The 20,091-nt window shown below is 32.3% G+C and overlaps 1 protein-coding gene across 1 annotated transcript; it reads left to right on the top strand.

The window, feature by feature from the left end:
- The first annotated feature begins 5,492 nt into the window (after window positions 1-5,492).
- LOC149569646 (MLO-like protein 2) lies at window positions 5,493-14,625 on the top strand. Its single transcript, XM_089817773.1, has 15 exons — window positions 5,493-5,508; window positions 10,286-10,392; window positions 11,022-11,079; window positions 11,190-11,266; window positions 11,311-11,388; window positions 11,827-11,943; window positions 13,019-13,079; window positions 13,183-13,271; window positions 13,421-13,495; window positions 13,588-13,675; window positions 13,775-13,825; window positions 13,976-14,016; window positions 14,132-14,305; window positions 14,399-14,434; window positions 14,554-14,625. The coding sequence occupies exons 1-15, from the start codon at window positions 5,493-5,495 to the stop codon at window positions 14,623-14,625; spliced, it is 1,140 nt and encodes a 379-aa protein (XP_089673899.1).
- The last annotated feature ends 5,466 nt before the right edge of the window (window positions 14,626-20,091 follow it).

The raw sequence follows: 20,091 nt of genomic DNA, 5'->3' as shown, positions 1-20,091 counted from the left end.
CTTCCTTAAAACTATATGCTTTAAAACTATATGCAATAAGAAAATGGGATAATTTCCTTAGAAGTATTGCACTTGAGATCCTGAAATTCATGCAAACCCCATTAACTAAATAAAACACATAATTTAACCTGTAAATTAGGCAAGAAAAGTCATAGCAAAGACTCTCATCAATAAGTTCATTATAGAAATCTTACCTTGACATTAGGCCCCGCTTCTTCAACCAAAATATTGCACAAAAGTTGCACTTGAAATGAATTAGTTAAGTAAAAATTCCAGATTAATTGTTAAACAATATAACCACAAAAATACCATAAATCAACTAACCTTCCAGAAAAGAAAATGCCTTCAATGCATGGAAATGCAATGATTCTCTCTGCAAATGAACCAGAACTCCGCTACATATAATCAACCCTAATAATTTAATTTTTAGTGCCTTGAGCCTTCTAAGAAACATAAGTTTTTACATTCTAAAGAGAGATGATGATAGAGACGATCTTCATAACCCTCAACACCCAGGTGCGGCATGTATTTTCAGATAGAGGCAATGACCGAGACAACAAACATGCTCGATGGATGGAACACTATTATGAGTATGCCCACTTTGCTCACTGTTTCCTCGCTTCATCGCAACAATAAATCATTGATGTTGCAGACCATGCGCCCATAGTTGTCTTATCATCTCTGTTGTAAGACACACTGCTTCAAGGGCTCCTTGGAAAGAGTACACAAGGAGCAGAATGAGCTCCATAGATATCTGTGCTATCCTGGCATCAGGGGCTGTCATTCCATGGCAAGGAAGGGAAAGATGAAGGATAAGAGTGGAGGTCATGCGATAAGAGAGGGCACGTCATGTAAGAGAAATTGCAATACTATATAAAATATTATTCTGCATGCTATTTTAACCGAAGATTTTGTAGGACTATAACTGAAGGCTATCCCACTTCTCCACATTTATGTGACCAATATCTTTTGCTTTGAATGGTCATAAAAAGAAAAAAGAAAAAATCAATTTCAGTGGCACTTATTTTCATGGTTATTGGTACATATTCTGAGTGGATATTTTTTGATTAATGTTCGATCCATTTGTCTGCAATCTCACAAAATTTTGTTAGTAGCGGTGTGCTTTATTTTTGTTTATTTTAATAAATTGCTGATTGTGTCATTTATATTATAATCTTCCAACTCAATAAACTGCCAACTCATTAAAACATTGAAATAAGCGTCAAATTTTATAAAATTCTTACAAGTTTACATTGATGAATGCTTCTATTGTAGAAAGCCTCTCAACTTTACAGGTTTATTGCTTGCTCACTTGAAAATCAAAGAAACCCGCATCTCAAGGGATTAAACCATTGAAAGGATTGGGTTTTGCCATTTTGGAAAAAGAAAAGATACATGCAAAGATCATTTACAAGTATAGAAAGAAATAAAACATGTAAACATTAAAAAATTAAAGGAAATCTAATGTATCTATCTGTACACTCTTCCAGATAATTTTAACAAAGCAAAAATAATTGAAGCTAGACATTTATACCCTAATTTGGTCCTTTCATGTGGAGTCATCAGATTTAAATTCAATCAAGGAATTCAATTGAATAAGAAGTGATCTACCAAATTTAATTAAATACAAAAATATTTGTCTGATTGAGAAAGAAAATGAAAGCCTCTCGGCTTAATCAGTTGTACAAAGAAAACATAAATATATCATTTGAAAGATCAAACAATCTTTGTATATCAAATGAATGCTTCTAACCCTGCTTTCCTACAACTTTCTTGGAAAATGAAATAATAAATTTTAGAACTACTGATTGCCTTAGCTTTTGCATTTACTTCAATCTCTTGTTGAGTACCGTAGGTTTTTCTCAAAAGGGAAACAGTTATTGAGGAACAAATGTGTATGAAAACCAACCAAATCAAGTACACAGAAAATGTGATCTCCAAAAAAAACTATGTGACAGGCACTTTCAATTTCATGGCCTAGCTTTTGCATCTATCATTTGAAAGATCCCTAGGGCACTGCGAATGATGATATATACTTCCAGCCAAAATCTAGCATGATGACGCAAGACAAAATATCTCTAGATTTGATTCCCACCGCAAAGGCGAAGGACAAGTTCTAGAATGATATAATTCAGAGCAATTTAGATAATGCATTTAATTGAGATGATTTGTAACACCTTTCCCAATTTAGAATTTCATTTACATTATATATGCCCATTACAAGCCATTATTATTATCATTGTAGTTTATATCATTGAAGAAAAAGATGTATTATCGTTAGTGATTGTACGACTTCTGTTAAAACATTATTATTCCATCAATCATCTGCACCTTAAAATACAATTTAAAATTGTCCGTCACCTATCAAATTTTATTAAAATAGCCAAATGTTTACATTGATGAATGTTTCCACTGTAGAAAGTCTCTCAGCAATGGTGAACATGATGGTGTTGGAGTTTACATCAAATGTTCTCTATGAAAGTATCAAATGAATTATAAGGAAGTTCGTATATATAATGGACATGGAAAAGGTGAACATGATGGTGTTGAGTTTACATCAAATGTTCTCTATGAAAGTATCAAATGAATTATAAGGAAGTTTGTATAAATAATGCACATGATGTTGTTGAATGGTGCAAGACATATTTTACATCAAATAAGGTTGGCACATCATCAAGAATGAGTCAATCACTACCATGTAGAGTCTTTTGGGAGATATCAGGTACATGTGAGCACAAGTATATATTTAAAATTTATTTTTAAGTTATATACATGTAAATATATATTTGTCTCTAATATTTATCTATATATCAAATATGTGTTTAGGTGTTGATAGAAAAACCATGCCTGGTTGCAAGAGGATAGAAAAAAAATGATCCTTACATTCTCTTACGAGTACCAATCATCGAAATCAGACATTGTACATGAGAGACTATTCATGTTTTGGTTGTTATTGCATTGATGAGAATTATTTTAAATGCATTAACTAGAATCGATGTAGGTCCATGGACTTTGGTGCCACTTGTTGATACAATTAATGGAGATGAAGATGAAAACTCTGATGACATCCCTTTGATTTCTTCTGATTATAACTATATCTTTGGACTAGTTCGAATTGATAAGTATTTTTAATCTAAAAATTACTATATATATTTTTATATTAATGTTGTAATGATCATTTAGATCACATATGTGTACATGTATGTATTTCTTGTGTATAGGGGGAGTCATTGCTGATCCTGGAAATGTAGAAAGAGTGAGTTACTATTTATTGCATTGCACTGCAGAAAGGATAAAGTAACTGAACCTGAAGAAAGTGATGGAATGTTATTCCCTATAGGTTTATTTTACTATATATATATAATGTATCATGAATTAAATTTTTAAATAATGAATTTATTTATTATGTATGTGTTCATAGTTAAATAACATTTAAATGCATGGTGTGTGTAGGTTCAGTTGTTTTGGATGGAACATATCTCAAGCAAACCATATTAGTGAAACATGGAATTCACTTTGTTGATTACAAACCTAATAATAAGGTACTTCAGTATAGTCACCATGCTGTTGTTGTCTCCATTTATCTACATCTAGTTAAACATAAGACTAGACGTCGCAAGTGGAGACTAGATAGTGACGACCATGAGAGAATATTAAATGTTCTCCACGAGCATGTGGAGCCACTTGGAACCAATTGAGATAGTTTATATTTAGGATTTTTTTAGAGAATCAAGAGATATATAAAATGTATATTCATTTAACACATTTAGGACTTATACATGTGCATGTGTACACACACATATTTATTTCATGTTTAGAAAGTATATGTACACATGTACATACATTCATTTCATGTTTAAGACTTATAGATGGTCAAGTTCATTTCATTTCATTTCCTCTTTGGTCCACTTATATTACATGTGTATACGTATGATATGTTCATTTCATGTTAAGGCATAAATGTGCATTCCTTTCATTTCATTTATAAAGTTTAGGACTTATACACGTGTATATTTATGTTCATGTCATGTTTAGTCCACTTATATATATTTAAACCCATTTAACATTTAGGACTTATATGTGTACACATGCATGTTCATATGTAACTTAGGAAGTTCATATGTATATATAATATGTTCATTTCATGTTTAGGACTTATAGACATGTGTGTGTTCAATCTAATCAATAATTTGTTCAATCATTTTAAGGAATTTGTAGATACTATAATTTTGAACCAATCATATGTGTGTATATATGATATGTTCATTTCATGTTTAGGGCATGCAAATGTGCATTCTTTTAATTTCATGTAAAACTTAGGACTTATGTGTGTACATGTGCATGTTAATGTCATGTACAACTTAAATGACTTATATGCATCTAATTATCATAGACAAATTATATCTAATTAAATTAATAGTGTACAAATATCTAATTTCATTATTGATGTGAAAGTTATAACATATTAAATCACCTAAGTTGAATCAAGAGCACACATGTAATCAATCACATGTAAATAACATCTAAACTATGTAATTCAATCAAGATTGCAAATGTAATAAATCACATGTTATTCAATCAATCACATATAATCATAAACCTAGAAATTGAACATGTCATGTATTGTAAGTGGACCATAAACATGTACATACATGTTAATACATATATAAATGTCAAACCATAAACATGTGTATATGTCTCGCTCAAAAGATGAATGATAAACAAAATATATCGTATATACATCCTAGAGAGCCATCTAGGCACATACGAATAGATCGATCCTATGAGTGAGATTGATGAGCATCGTGTGCTTGTGAAATATCAACCGACCAGTGTATAAAAATTCTTTAGACATACATACATACATACATACATACATACATACATACATACATACATACATACATACATACATATATATATATATGTGAAAATTAAATTAATTTAAAAGTCTAAATTTATATTTCACCTAAGCACTAGTGGATGTCACATCCATCATATCTATACTCCCACTAGTAGTAGGTGTCATATCGATAATATCTTTCCTCCCTCCACGACCAGATCCCACACTGGAAGAAGTAGGAGCTACTACCTGTTTCTAGAAAATATTATTCATTTACAAATATCAATATATGTATATATACTTGTGTATGGAATTAAAATATTGTATAAAATAATAATTAAAAGAGGTACCTAGGTTTGAGGAGTAAGAGGGTCATCCATGCCACACGTTGCAGTGTCATCAACAGAAACTCCATCTCCAATTGTGTCAATCATTTGTAATAACATGAAGAAAGCAAAGGGGTAACCAATTGAGATGGAAGTGATGTAGAGTTAGCGGTATTATGATCAAATCCCAATGCCAATCTCAATATGAATCAACTCTCACAACTACTCCTCAAGAATGTCTAGTCCATCAGTAGCAATAGTAACATCTGCAACTCGTATCCCCTCAATTGGATCTACAATAGACTATTGTGTCGAGTGTTGTGATGGGTGATGAGTTGAGTGTCAAGATGAGTGCTGAGCTGATAGATGTGTCAGGTGTTGTGCTAAGTGTTGATTACCAAAGTCTTGTGCACCCTGTTGTGTTTCTCTAATACTATCTATGATGTCCTCTAAAGCTATCCTCTAAATATTGGCAATGTATGAATATTCCTATAAAAAATCATCTAAAAAATAAAATGTCATATCCATATGTTTGTTCTCCTCACTAAGGCCACATATATCTCTGAGAGTAGGAAGACGTATAACTCTATCAACCTCATCACTTGGAACTATAGATGCCGTATTGGATGATGCCTTTGAAGGTGATCTTGGTCGACTAGGTCTACTCATAATATATCTACCCAGAGTGTCAGATGTAATGCTACTAGCTACAACCATAATGTGTCCTATCATATAAATTTATTCCCTCTGAGAAACAATAACAACTCTATCTACAGTAGCATCCATTACTGGGTTCACAACTAGAGTCCTCTGACCCACCATTTATAAAGGATCACGTCGAGGTTGACTAGTCGAACAATACTCATCACGATTTGTAACTTTGCCATGTCCCTGACCATAATCTCCTAGAAGATCTAAATATTTGATGATGTGCCCTAAATAGATCTCCACTTACAACTGTTGGACACAATGTAATGGTATTTGGTTGTTATTAGGATAACGATCATGATGTGTTGAGATAAATCAAGGGTATATCGTGGATGCAATCTGTGGCATAACGCATCTTGTAACCTAATATCCCTTCACTTGGGCCTGAACCTCATAGTATGGGAGTACCTCTCATTTGATAATCTCCTTAGCGACTAGGGTCTGAACCTAGGCTAACAACATATCACCCAAGACCTTTGCTCTAAGCTCTGCAAAAATCCTATTAATAAATTGCAGTTCAAATGTAGTTTGTGATCTAAGTCTATAAGTAAGATCTTGAAGACTAATATAAATCTTCTCACAAATACCTCTATATAAATGATCAATAGATCTATCAATCGACTCTCTAAGTTGTGCCATCTCCATAGATGCAAAATGGAATATATTGTCCATATTAGGAGTGTGAGGGTGAACAAACACTCCTTGTCCCTTCCTCTGACCATGTCCACGCCCATGATCATGTCCCTAACCCTAATCTAAGGTTTCTCATGATCCTAACCCTGTCCCTAATCCTAAGGCTAACCATGATCATATCCCTAACCCTAATCTCTATCAACATGGATAACATGTGCAAATTAAATGTTAACTAGGCCCTATTAAATGCTAAAACCTATCCTAGTACAACTTAAGAGGTGGATTATTAGGCCTATGATATTTAAATTAAGAGGTCCTATTAGGCCCTAACACCTATCCTATTAAGGGCACATGTATAGGTCATATTACATCTTCATCTATGTCTTATTAGGGGTTAATAGGTCATATTAGGTGTTAATGTGACCAAGTTAGGTGTTAATAGGTTAGATTAGGTGTTATTAGGGAAGAGAGTATGAGGAGAGAGAATGAGGGAGAAAGAGAGTCAGATTAGGTGTTATTAGGGGAGTGAGTCTGAGGAGAGAGAGTGGTGAGAGAGAGAGAGTGCAGAGAGAGTGAGAGGAGAGAGAAACTAAGAGTAGAGTGAGAAGAGAGAAAGTGAGATAATAGAGTGAGGAGAGAGAAAGTGGAGAAAATGTGTGTGTGGGAGAGAGATAGTGAGGAGGGAGAAAGTCAAAGGAGAGTGAGAGGAGAGAGAAACTAAGAAGATAGTAAGGAGAGATAAAGTGAGAGGAGAGAGAGTGAGAGGAGACAAACTAATGAGAGATTGAGGAGAGAGAAAGTGAGAGGAGAGAGTGTGAGAGTGAGATAACAAGGAGAGATAAAGTGAGGAGAGAGTGTAAGGAGAGAGAAAGTGAGAGGAGAAAGAAAGTGAGTAGAGTGACTTAGGAGAGAGAAAGTGAGGTGAGAGAAATTGAGGAGAGAACACGCAAGGAGAGAGAAACTAATGAGATACAGTGAGGAGAGAGAAAATGAGAGGAGAGGAAGTGAGGAGGGAGAAAGTCCAAAGAGAGTCAGAGGAGAAAGAAATTGAGAAGAGAGTGAGGACAAGAGAAAGAAAGTGAGAGGAGAGAGTGTGAGAGCAGAGAGAAAGTGAGGAGAGAGAGAGAGATTCAAGTGAGGAGAGTGAGAAGAGAGAGAGAGTGGGGGGATCTTAGAGAAAGTAAGGAGAGAGAGTGAGATAACTTATTTTTTTGTTTTCTATGTAGGCCAAGATTTTTTTGTTTTCTAAACCTATTATTGTTCCAACTATAGTTTTAACTATGTTTTAAAAAATATTGTCTACCTATTGTTGTGTTAAAAACTATCTAAAATAATGAAAAATACAAATCTATGTACGCAAAACTAACTGCAACAACATGTAAACATAAAGCTAATTAAGATACATTAAAAAATAACTAAACTCATTAAAAATAACTAAACATCTATTAAAATTAACTAAATATTCATTAAAAATAATTAAATATTCATAAACAACACAAAAATGGAGAAAATACATACTTGAATGCTCAAAGAGGTAAAACATGGTAGGCAAAGATGCTAATGCAAGGTATGATGTCATAGACTTCACTCTAAGCCCTGTGATCCACCAACTCATACATCAACAATGAGACAAAAAAAGGGAAAATCTCATAGTTAAACTTTCTGGTCAATTATTAGGGCTTCAAATGAAGTCACTAGGGACCTTGATTTGAAGGTCTGATTTCATTAGAAGCCTCTAAAATATGACTTCCCCACTTTTCATCTGATTTCTTCATGATGGAAAGTGAGAACCATTATTGTGACCCCCCCCACCCCCCCCCGCCCCCCCCCCCCCCCCCCCCCCCCCCACACACACACACAACACATATGTATATATACATGCATATATGCATACACATGTGCCTCTGTGTGTGTAGACACACACACACACACACACACACACACAAATACATTAAAAATACTTAAGAAACATATAAAACATACTTGAAAAATTACAAAACAAAAAAAATATTAAAAGTGCATTGATGATCAAAACTCCTTTGAATGAAAATCACACAATGAAAATGAAGGAACAAAGTTGAAGAAGAATTTTCAGTTTCCATTTGAAACAGTAATATAGTAAAAAAAAATCATTCTTTTAAATGTTCTAAGTTTCTTCAATACTTGCAATAGAAATTTTATTCTTCTTTCCACCAATCGTGAGCATATAAAATTTTAGTCAACTTGCAAATATTAATTCTAACTAGAAAAAAGAACTTGCACATGCATAAAGGAGAAAAATAGAGTAATAACAAGAACAATAATTTTTTTTTATTAATTTGAAAATGAAAAAAAAATTACATTATATATATACTTTCTTGAAAAAAAAAAAAAGGAAAATAGAATAATTGAAAAATTCCTCAATTGACTTAAACACTAGACTTTATCCAACATAACAAAAATTATCAATAAAAAATGAATAAAACAAATCTATAAATCTAAGAAAAAAAAGCAAAGGTTAATAAATTATTTATCAATTTGCAATTATAACTTATTTTATTATTCATTAATAACTAATTATCTGTTGTAGTCTTGTCCACTTTTCTTTAAAAAATAAAAAATAAAATTAGGCATATTTGCCAATACATATTGTATCCTCATTTATTCATTCAATTCAATCAATCTCAATCACTACCAACCACAGGAGCCGGTCCCCACAGCATTACTTGGTCAAAATATTTTGCAGTTTATTATACTGCTTTAGCTTGACCACAACGGCTAAATCAAACTGAAAGTCCCATAGAATATATTATATATAGTAAGATACACAAGTGTGAGGTTATATTTTTAGGTTACCTAGGGAAATATCATCTAAAGTCTATATCATTGAATAAGTCTATAACTAGAAACTCAGGTGCGTATAGACAATGATTTAATTAAATTAATCATAGAGTCTATCTCACAAAGGTTTGAAATTAAAAAGCTATGTTAAACGAAAGATTCTGATATTGAAAATCAATGTTTAACTTACCATCAGATGAATATTTTTTTAATCACCTACTCAGCATTCCCTTTTTTTTTTTTTTGGTATAAATCTGTCCATCGTTGCCTTCCCTATGTATGTTTGAATATTTCCACATTAGAGAGAAACTATCAACGTTTTCTAATTTTGTGCAAGTTTTATGATGTTCCAGAACTTTCATCTTTCATTCATCATTAAAAGAATTAAACAGCTGTCACATTTATAATTGCTTAAATTTATGTAATGATATTTTATTAGTCATTCCAATCCACAATAACTAAATAAGAGAAGTAAAATAACTAAAACACACTTAACTATTTATACAACCAAAATAAAACTGAGTCTTCAATGAATAAGGGTAATGTCCCACATAGTAGAATATGTCAGCATTGAAGAATACAAGTCAAGTTTAAAAATTCAAGTCAATTCAGATGTCAATACAAACGGTAAACTTGTCTTTTGTTAGAAGAGAGCGCCCAGAGATACAATATTCAGTCCATATCTGTGGGATAAACTTGTATCTGGTTACAAGAAATGTTCAGGTATATAAGTTTCAGTCCATATTATAAGAGATATAAAGAGATAATATGTGGAGTTATATTAGGGATAATAGTTGAAGGAGTCTCAATAGAGTTATGAAGTGCAATCTAAAATGTTGTAAATAAAGATTATATAATTGAATCTAGAAGCTCAGTGCAATGGATTATGGAGATCTAAACTGAAGGCATATATCAAGATAAAGAAGAAGAATGGCTGGAGGTGGTGGCCAGGCAGAGCCTCGATCCTTAGAACAAACACCAACTTGGGCTGTTGCCATTGTTTGCTTGGGCTTTATATCCATTTCTATAACATTAGAACAATCCATAAATTTGATTGCCAAGGTAATTTATTATTTTAAGTCAATTAGATAATGTGAAAAGTTTACAGAATCAAATTAAAAAGCAATAAGTAAATGAGAGTTCCAGATCAAATTGTTGCATTTTTAAAAATTGTTCTTGAAAACTAACTGTTATTTTCATCTAGATGAAGATGCTGATTTGAAAATTCACTATGGCCTTTAGATTTGGATGTAATCCAAAATGTACAGGATTAATATAATGCAGAATTTTTTAATCTTTAAATTTAAGGGAATTTCTTGTCTAGTTTGTATCTTTCAGAGAGAAAAATTTGGAAAAATGTACAGAAAAGAATGTGTAATTCAGAAGTGGCCGCATCATTTCAATCTCTATATTTGTATATTGTAACTGTTCTTCAATTTTGATTTTTCAAAACCTTGTAGCTTTAAAAAAATCAATAAGACCATATTTTTCTTTTTTAAATATAAAAAGCTCTTACCTTAATACCACAGAATTAAACATCAAACAGCAATAAATAATACCACAGAATTAAACATCAAACAACAATAAAGATAGTTTGAAAATATTTATCCCAGATACTACAATTAATCTTCATATGATTGTTATTGGGTAAACTGAATAGAGTCCTTTTTTTTTTTTTGTTTCATTTGCAGTGGCTTAGAAAACATCACAAGAAAGCCTTGAGCAAGGCACTAGAAAAGATTAAATCAGGTAATTTAAATTTTTTTTTTTTTGAGATCTAAAGATTTTTTTTGTTAGTATATCTATGGTGCAAAATGATTAATAATCCCTTCTTATTATTTGTGATGAAACGAATGCAGAACTTATGCTTGTGGGGTTTATATCTCTGCTACTTACAGTTGGGCAGAAGCCAATTTCAGAGATACTTTACTTCCATGTTCTAAAGAGGAGGACTCAGTTATAAAGATCTCAGTTATAAAGATTACAGGAGGAGGTGTGATGCCTTTGAGGCGTATTTTGGAGGGTGCTGCTGATCAAACTGGCCACTGTGCCAAAAAGGTAAGCCCGTTTACCAATTGATTCATAACCTTCTTAATACAATAATTGCAATAAAAAGTGATCAATAATGATATATTTTAAAATAGAAAAAATATTGGGTTTTTCTTATAGATGTTGAGATTAAGTGGTGAAGTTGTTATTCTAGTAACTTCTTTTAGACCATTTGATTCATAGGATTTTGCCATCACTGATTCAATGAACTTTAGCTTTAAATTTTGATAATTGAAAATGAGGTTTCTGTACTGACTAGTTCATCCCTTCAAAATCAAACAGTTCTTATGAGATAAAAAATGTATCATACCAACATTACTCATCTCACTCATCTAAGAGGGAAAAAAAAATAAAATTTAATATCAAATTAAAAAAAAAATCAAAAGCGAAATGGATTAAAAGAGCCACAACTACCAGCTTATTGTGTACCCATTTCTGATTTTGTAGGGGAAGGTGCCTCTTATCTCCCAAGATGGTCTCCATCAACTACACATGTTCATCTTCGCATTGGCAGCCTTTCACGTTTTATCCTGCATTATCACAATGGCCTTTGGACAGGCAAAAGTATGGGCATCTAAACTGTAAAATTTTATACTTTTACAATCAGTTATAAAATTGTGTTTTGGATATACTGTATAAAATATTTAAGTGTATGCTATGGTTTTGTAAGGGATTCTGGTTTATAATTGAAAGAATGGAATAAGATATATAATTATTAAAAAAAATAAAAATGTTGAAGTTTATTTGATTAGTCATGATTATAATTTATAATGATTCATTATTTTTTAGGTGTTCTATGGAGATATCAATCATTTTGATCTTTTTAAATCTTTTTCCTTGAATCATAGTGTAGATATTTTGAGTGTTTAGTTAAGTTTAATTTATGTTTTGATATCATGTTATTTTTTTTCATGGAGCTCAAATCTAGAAGATATAACAAGTTGCTATTTAGACATATAACATTGAACTACTAGGCCACTTGAAAACTAGTCAATTTAGAAGATTAACCAAGACCAAGCAAGGATTATCAAGAATCTTGAAATCTCCCCAAATACTTACAGAGTCCATGCACTATTTGATCAAGAAGATTTCAAAAAGGACTTACAAATTACTTTCTTATATAAGGACAATGTCTGGATTCTTATCGTAATTGCTTAAGCATACATCTGTTGTTTTAAAAACCTTCACATTCTATGAAAAGAACTTTTAGAAGAGGACTCTTAGAATGCCAAGGCCAAAAATTGATCATAATTGAAGGAGATAAGAACAATTACCCTTATTTGTAAATAATGTTTGACCTATTTCATAAGAACTAGTACTTCCAAAACTTAATTCACAAACTTCCCACCTATGACTTCCCAACATTCCCTATATCCTCTAGCATTGGGAGAATATCAACCTTGTATACAAGACTCACCTTGGATACTTCTACTATGATCTCTAGCCTACAATTTGCATCCATAACTTCTCAATGTATTCTCCTACATCCTATAACATTCAATCCAAAACAATGGCTTAATTTTATAAATTATAAATACTTTTTAATCATAAATTTGTTTATTTCTAATTTGATACCTTAAATAAATACTACTAATAGAAAATGCCAATTACAATAAGTTCAAGGTTTTTATGTGACCAGATGAATGCGTGGAAAACATGGGAGGAAGAGACTAGAACTTTGGATTATGAATTTTCAAATGGTTAGTAGACGTATAATTTCCTGTTAAGTATTTCATTATTATAGATATTTTCATATCAAGTTACAATGCAAAAGTAAGTGAGTAAGTGTTTGTGATGATGCAGATCCAGCCAGGTTTCGATTTACTCGAGAAACAAGTTTTGGAAGGAGGCATACGAGATTTTGGTCTCAAACTCCATTTTTTCTCTGGATTGTAATTTCTCTTCCTTTTATTTTAAATTATTATTGTTTAATGATTAAGATGGGTATTTATGTATTTGGACTTGTTAAATTGTTTAATGATAAGATTAGTATTCTCACTAAATTACATTAGTAATATGATATTCTATCATGGATGGCCAGGTATGTTTCTTCAGACAATTCGTGAGGTCTGTGCCCAAGGTTGATTATCTCACACTTCGCCATGGCTTTATACTGGTAAGGCTTAACACTCATTCAATATCTTATGTAGATGGATATTTTAGACCTTTTTAGCTAATAATGTAAGATTAAACTTCAATTTATGGCAGGCCCACTTTTCTCCACACGTCAGATTTGACTTCCAACAATATATTAAGAGATCACTTGAAGAAGACTTCAATGTTATCGTCTCCATCAGGTATTTTAAAGTTTGCTTTCAATGAACTATGGGTTTCTTTATATTCTCACCTGCACTACCAACTAATGACGTGAATTATATTTATGGCACTGCTTGCGGTCCTCTTCTATGGTCTTTTGCCGTGTTGTTTTTATTTCTCAATGGGCATGGTAAGTCCATCTACTTACATATGAGTTATTTATATTTTTCATTCTCAGATCACATTTAAGTGATGATACAATTATCATAGTTAAAAAAAACAATTTGAATGTGACCTAACATGTGAGAGACTAATCAACAAAAGGATATAATTCATGCAGGATGGTTGATATATTTGTGGCTTGCATTCATCCCATTGATTGTAAGGCCACATAATGCTACTTTCACACCATTGTTTAAGTTTGTTTATATGAATTATTAAGTGCATTGATTTGACAAAGTCTGATGATTATTTCTTTGAAATTTCTACTTTTCAGTTACTTGTAATTGTGGGAACAAAGCTCCAAGTCATAATAACAACAATGGCCTTACAAATTCAAGACAGAAGTGCAGTTGTACAAGGTACTTCGGTGGTAAAACCTAATGACCAACTATTTTGGTTCAATCGTCCTCGTTGGATTATTTATCTCATTCACTTCACTCTCTTTCAGGTGCCTTTTACAACATTTTCCTTTTTATTTTACAATAAGTTTTACAAATTGCAGCTTTCACAATGTCTAAAAATTTCCACATTTGTTTTGCAGAATGCTTTCCAGTTTGCATTTTTCTTTTGGGCATGGGTAAAGCTTTTTTTGCTTCCACTCTTTTTAGTGCTTTTCTAGCTTGCACTCTTTCTAGTCTTTCTTATTCTATGCTTTTCAAAGAGTATGTGATATATAAGTGCATGAAATTGATCCAGTATGAGTATGGCTTAAAATCTTGCTTCCATCGAAAGACACTAGGTATCATAAGCAGAATCAGCGTGGGGTAAGTTTTGTTTTTTCATCTGCATAGTTGCTATCCATTTTTCTCATTGGCTTAAACAACATATCTAGTACATTTCAAATTGTTCAGGCAATTCACCTGAAATCATATTAATCATTTTATTGAAGAAATAGTATAATTTTATATCTATGATACCATCTTATTAAAAGAAGAAGTGTAATTTCAGATAAATTGAAAAAAGTCGGTAATTTAGATGAATTATATAAACAATGATTCTAGAGCCAACTACCCACACAAGAAAAAAAAAACTGTCATTCAATAAACATGTTCATGTATTGACCATTTCCCAATTTCTTTATGTACATACTTACACTGCCTTTTTTCCTAATTTCTTTTTATTAGGATTGTTGTACAGATCTTATGTAGCTATGTAACTCTCCCTCTCTACGCTCTTGTCACACAGGTATGTTTCACACCAAATTGTTAACAAATTTCAATTATGTTTTTATATATACTAAGAAGTTTATCATATAAAATGCTGAAATGTGGGAGTTGGAATATGCATTGCAGATGGGGTCAAACATGAAAATCACCATATTTGATGAAAGAGTAGCAGACTCTTTGAAGAAATGGCACAAGGGAGCTAAGAGAAACGTTAGAAGGAATAAGAGGACGTCATCTGATCCACCAAGCGGACAAAGTACTCCATTAGAGGGATCTTCTCCAATTCATCTGCTTCACAAATACAAAAGTCCAGAAGACCCATGTCAGTATGAAATACCGGACATTGACATGGATACTACTTCGCCTTCTTATCACTCTGGACAGAATCCTACTTCTTTCAAGGAAAATTATGAGAAAAATCCAGACACACATGAAGTTGAATCAAATAGTTCAGATTTCAGCTTTGTTCAACAAATTGGACCAGCCAGCCCATAATTAACTTTGTTAACATCTGTTGATTACATGTGGGATTTTTTTTTTGGCTACCTCTTGACAGCATAACTTTATTAACTTTTGACCAAGGCTGTTTTTTATTCTCATGAGGGAGTCGTAGCAGAAGTTAAGCAATGAAGACCCAAACATTTTTATTGCTGAGACGTTCCACTTGTTTTTGTAGATTCAAGCATTGGTGATTTCATATGTTACCTTGGAAGAAGATCGTGTATCTAATGGCTGTGTATTCTATATTATTTCAGATTTATATGATTTATTAAAAGATCATTGTTTCAATTTGAAATATCCTTTTTTTTTTTTTGGGCTTGTCAAGTTCTGACTAGAATTCAGGATTTGCAATGTTAAAGCCTTAATGTGAATCGCTGAGGTTACTGTGATGTAACTCAAGTTACTTGTTATCTCTATAGAATCAACAATTGTTGGCACAAAACATCAAAAAGATGTTATGAACTAATTTTCTAAATAATTAATAACTTGGCCAAAATTTAGGGTCATCTCTTGAGCCCTAGATGGGTCACAGTTATAAATGTTTGTTCTCCCCTATGTGGAATCTTATCCCTAAAATAATTGAATTGATTAGAAGAGTTATTTGAATGAAAGAATCTACATCTAATGTTGCATATGGATGCTAGACTCTTGCTTTCCATATACCCAACATGGATGTACCTCAAAATTTGGTTGTAGAGCTAGAGAAAGAAATGGTTACTTTCCCTATTGAATTCCTTGGTGACCTTAGTCTTTGTTTTTATATACAGAAAAGAGGGCCCCAAAAGGAGGAATTTTCCTATATTGAAGAACAAATCTCACCCAAAACCCAACTTTGTTAAAAACAATTTTGATGCTCTTAATGAGGAATTATCTAGAAGAAAAACATTTAAGAAAAGATTCTCTAAGGAAGTTTGTCATATTTCCTCTAAGGAACTTGGACCAAATGTTGGTGTCACCTATTAGCCCTCAACCTCTAGATAAGCATTCTAATCCAAGTCACCCTACATTGTCTTCTTAAACCTCCACCCATGTTGATGACACTGACATAGAATTGGTTGATAATAAGCTTAAAGACATTAAAGAGTCTCTTAGGAGGACCTATTACCTTGAGAAGATCACTCGACCCTCTATTCTTTATGATCCTTCTCATGCAGATCAAGAAGGTTGTTGAGATGAGGACTAAAATCAATAAGTTTATTTTGGAGGGAGAAGAAAAACTCAACCAAGGCAAAATTTGACTTCTTGAAATGATGTAGGACCAACAAGACCCCCTCTTCCCAAGGGACAATTATAGTATTTCTCCAAATTAGATGCCTCAATTAATCTAGTTCTAGATAAAATAGCTAAAGGGGATGCCCTTGAGTCTAGTACAATGATGCTTATGATTTAAAGACAATTGCCTCTCCAATTTCTCCCCTATTTTTATGCCCAGTGCTACCACTACCCCCTGTATCCTCCTTCATACATTACTAACATTGGAGGTGGCCACAATGTCACCAATGACTCTATCCCACTCAAGGTGAGGCCCTTAATGGACCTCAAAGATAATCTGAATACCCAATATATCATTAGGATGATATATATGATTAATATTAGTCTATTATCCCATTTGAAGACACAAATGTTGAAGGTGTTGTGGTTGAAGCTATCACAATCCTCTAAGGTAGAAAAGGTACTAAAAAAGGGCTAAGGCAATAAAAGAAAAATCCAAAATCAAGTTCAAATCTTAGGTGAATTTATAAAGCTCATGTCTGGGGCTTAACAATCCTCTAATTTTTTTCTTTTTTGAAAAAGATGCAGACCTCTAGGTTCCACCAACTCAAAAAAAACACTTAGAAGGCCTTTTCTAAATGCTACAATAGTTTTAAAACTCCAACCATTATGAGGGGAAAAGAGGTTCTTCTATATTGGTGGGTGTCGAATGGAAAGATGTGGTTGTGAAATGGATCTCAGCTCCTTACAATCTAGAGTGGTTTGGGTTGTCTTGAGAGATAAAAGTGGTGGAAGTTGGTTTTTGCTCAACCTATTCCCCCAATGGTTATATAGAGGTAAATGGAATTTTGCAAATGGATGACATTGTTAGAGTGTTGAAAATATAAGAGGAGTAACTAAGAAGGGAGGGGTGAATCAATTACCACTAAAACAAATCCAAATCCTTTAGATGTCGATATAAACTTCCTTATCACTCACAACTTGGTTAGAACTAGATATTCACTTAACTCAGTTAACAAAGCAATTTGATATATTAATGTGTATTAACCTTTAGTAACTTAGTTGTAGAAAGATAAAGCAAAAAAAAAAAACATGAACACATGTGACACCAAGATTTAACGTGGAAACCCAATTTGGGAAAAGGGTATCTGCAAGATCATTGTGTGCCAAAAAGTGGCGATGTGAAAAAAATGGAGTTTCAAGACGTCTAAAAGCACTTCAAAATTCACTCTAACTTTTTTCCACCTATCCAGGTACCAAACTTGGAAGGTAAGGCCGAGCCTTATTGGATATCCGATTACAAATCGGATATCTGATTTAATATCGAATATCCGATATTATCGGATATCCGAATGCATATCGGATATCTGATACTTGACGTAATAGACAAATATAATAATAATATTATTATACCATAATCATATAAAAATATTATATTATAGTATAATAAATATATTATATTATTATAATATTATATTATAACAATATTATATTATAATGTATTATATTATAATAATATAATATAATATTTAATATTATAATATATAGTAATGTAATATAATATATATAATATAATATATAAATTATAATAATATTATATTATAATAATATAATATAATATAATATAATATATAATATAATATTATAATAATATTATATTATAATGTATTATATTATAATAATATAATATATAGTAATGTAATATAATATATATAATATAATATAATAATAAAAAATAATATATTATAATATAATATATAATAAAAAATATAATATAATATAATACATTATAATAATATAATATAATATTTTATATTATAATATATATTAATGTAATATTATATATATATAATATAATATAAATTATATTATATATAATATATATAATATTGCGTATTAGATATTCGATATCTGCTGCATACATAAAAAAAAACACAGACCCGCAGGCGTTGTTTTTTGGCATTTCGAGGGGCCAGTTTGCAAGGGCGACCAGATATCAGATACAATATCAGATATCGGATATCCAAGTAGGTTTTTTTTTTTTCCCACTCATTTTAAATCTAAATTCAATAGATTTTTGCATAATTTTGTTTGTTTTAGTTGAATCTAGGTTTTTTTGAAAAAAATGGTTAAAATTAAGGTTTTTAAAAATATACATTACGTTTTGCAATTCAATAGGAATGGCTGATTAAAATGATGACACTGAGGCAGGAAATAATATTCCTCGTAACCCCCCACCAAATGATCCGGTACCCCTACAAAACCATCCACCAAATGATCCTCTACCCCCTCAAAACCCTCCTCAAATTGATGCTTTGATAAATGAAAACCTCACCGAGTTGAGAGGTTTGCATAGGACATATAATAATGTACCCACACTGGCTCCAATGTTATCCACATTAAACACCATAGTGGATAACATTGAAACCCTTATGAACCAACAAAATGCCGCTCTTCATTGGCGTGATGAAATGCACGCGATGTTTGATGATGGTTTGGACTATGATGAGGTTGCGGCCCTCAACATAACCAAAGAAGATTTGGCTAGCCTTTTTGCGAATTCGAAAACGGGTTTAGGAGTCGACCCAAAAAAAATCAAACTATCCATTAAATGGTGCACAAATGATGCCATACGTGCAAACTTTTGGGATCGTTGGTGGATGGTCTTTGACATCCCTCCACATGGCAATTTAGACATACCATTTTATTTCCTTAAAAAATTATATGCAGAATTTTTGTTGAAACTTAAAGTGAACTATTGGAGCATGAAGCCCAACATGGGCTTAGGACTAGGAGCTCCTCATGATAGACCCTCTTCCCAGCGGAAGAAAGCTGACACTTTTTCCCCCCACTGATATCTCCCCTCCTCCTGGAGTGCACCATCCAGATATTATGACAGAGGCTAGCTCTCAGACCATCAGAGCCATTCATAGGCTGAGTAGCCTCATGATATCTCAAGCTAGGTTAGTCCTACCTCCTCATGTTGATGATGCTGGTGCTAGTTCATCATCGACTAGCTCATCACACGTTTGTGTGCCTCACACTTGCATTACATGCAAGAATATTTGTTTGGGTCCCATAGGTGATCTTCCTAAGTATCATTTTGTATTAGACGAGTATACACTAGACACATGTGCAGAGGCTACAGACCTCGATGTGAGAGAGGAGGGGAATGCAGAGGCATGGACTCCTTTGGTGTCGGTATGTGTATACATTTTTTTGTTATGACATATACGATTTAAAGTTAATTTTTATAATAGAGTAATTTTTAATTTTTATGCCATATTGACTTTTATATGTATGTGATCTTCATTCATGTTTAGTTGATGACCGAGGAGGAGCTCAAATATATTGA

This window comes from Cupressus sempervirens, chromosome 3 (assembly GCF_028749045.1).
Source record: "Cupressus sempervirens isolate cs-2001-9-10 chromosome 3, ASM2874904v1, whole genome shotgun sequence".
Lineage (NCBI taxonomy): Eukaryota > Viridiplantae > Streptophyta > Pinopsida > Cupressales > Cupressaceae > Cupressus > Cupressus sempervirens.
The sequence above is the reverse complement of the archived record's forward strand: the minus strand, read 5'-3'. Positions and strand labels throughout refer to the sequence as shown.

What these genes read in the sequence shown, in the direction of transcription:
- LOC149569646 (XM_089817773.1), top strand. An exon ending in CCATAAATTTGATTGCCAAG is followed by an intron (nt 10,393 to 11,021) that starts GTAATTTATTAT and finishes TTTCATTTGCAG; the next exon opens with TGGCTTAGAAAACATCACAA. An exon ending in CTGGCCACTGTGCCAAAAAG is followed by an intron (nt 11,389 to 11,826) that starts GTAAGCCCGTTT and finishes CTGATTTTGTAG; the next exon opens with GGGAAGGTGCCTCTTATCTC.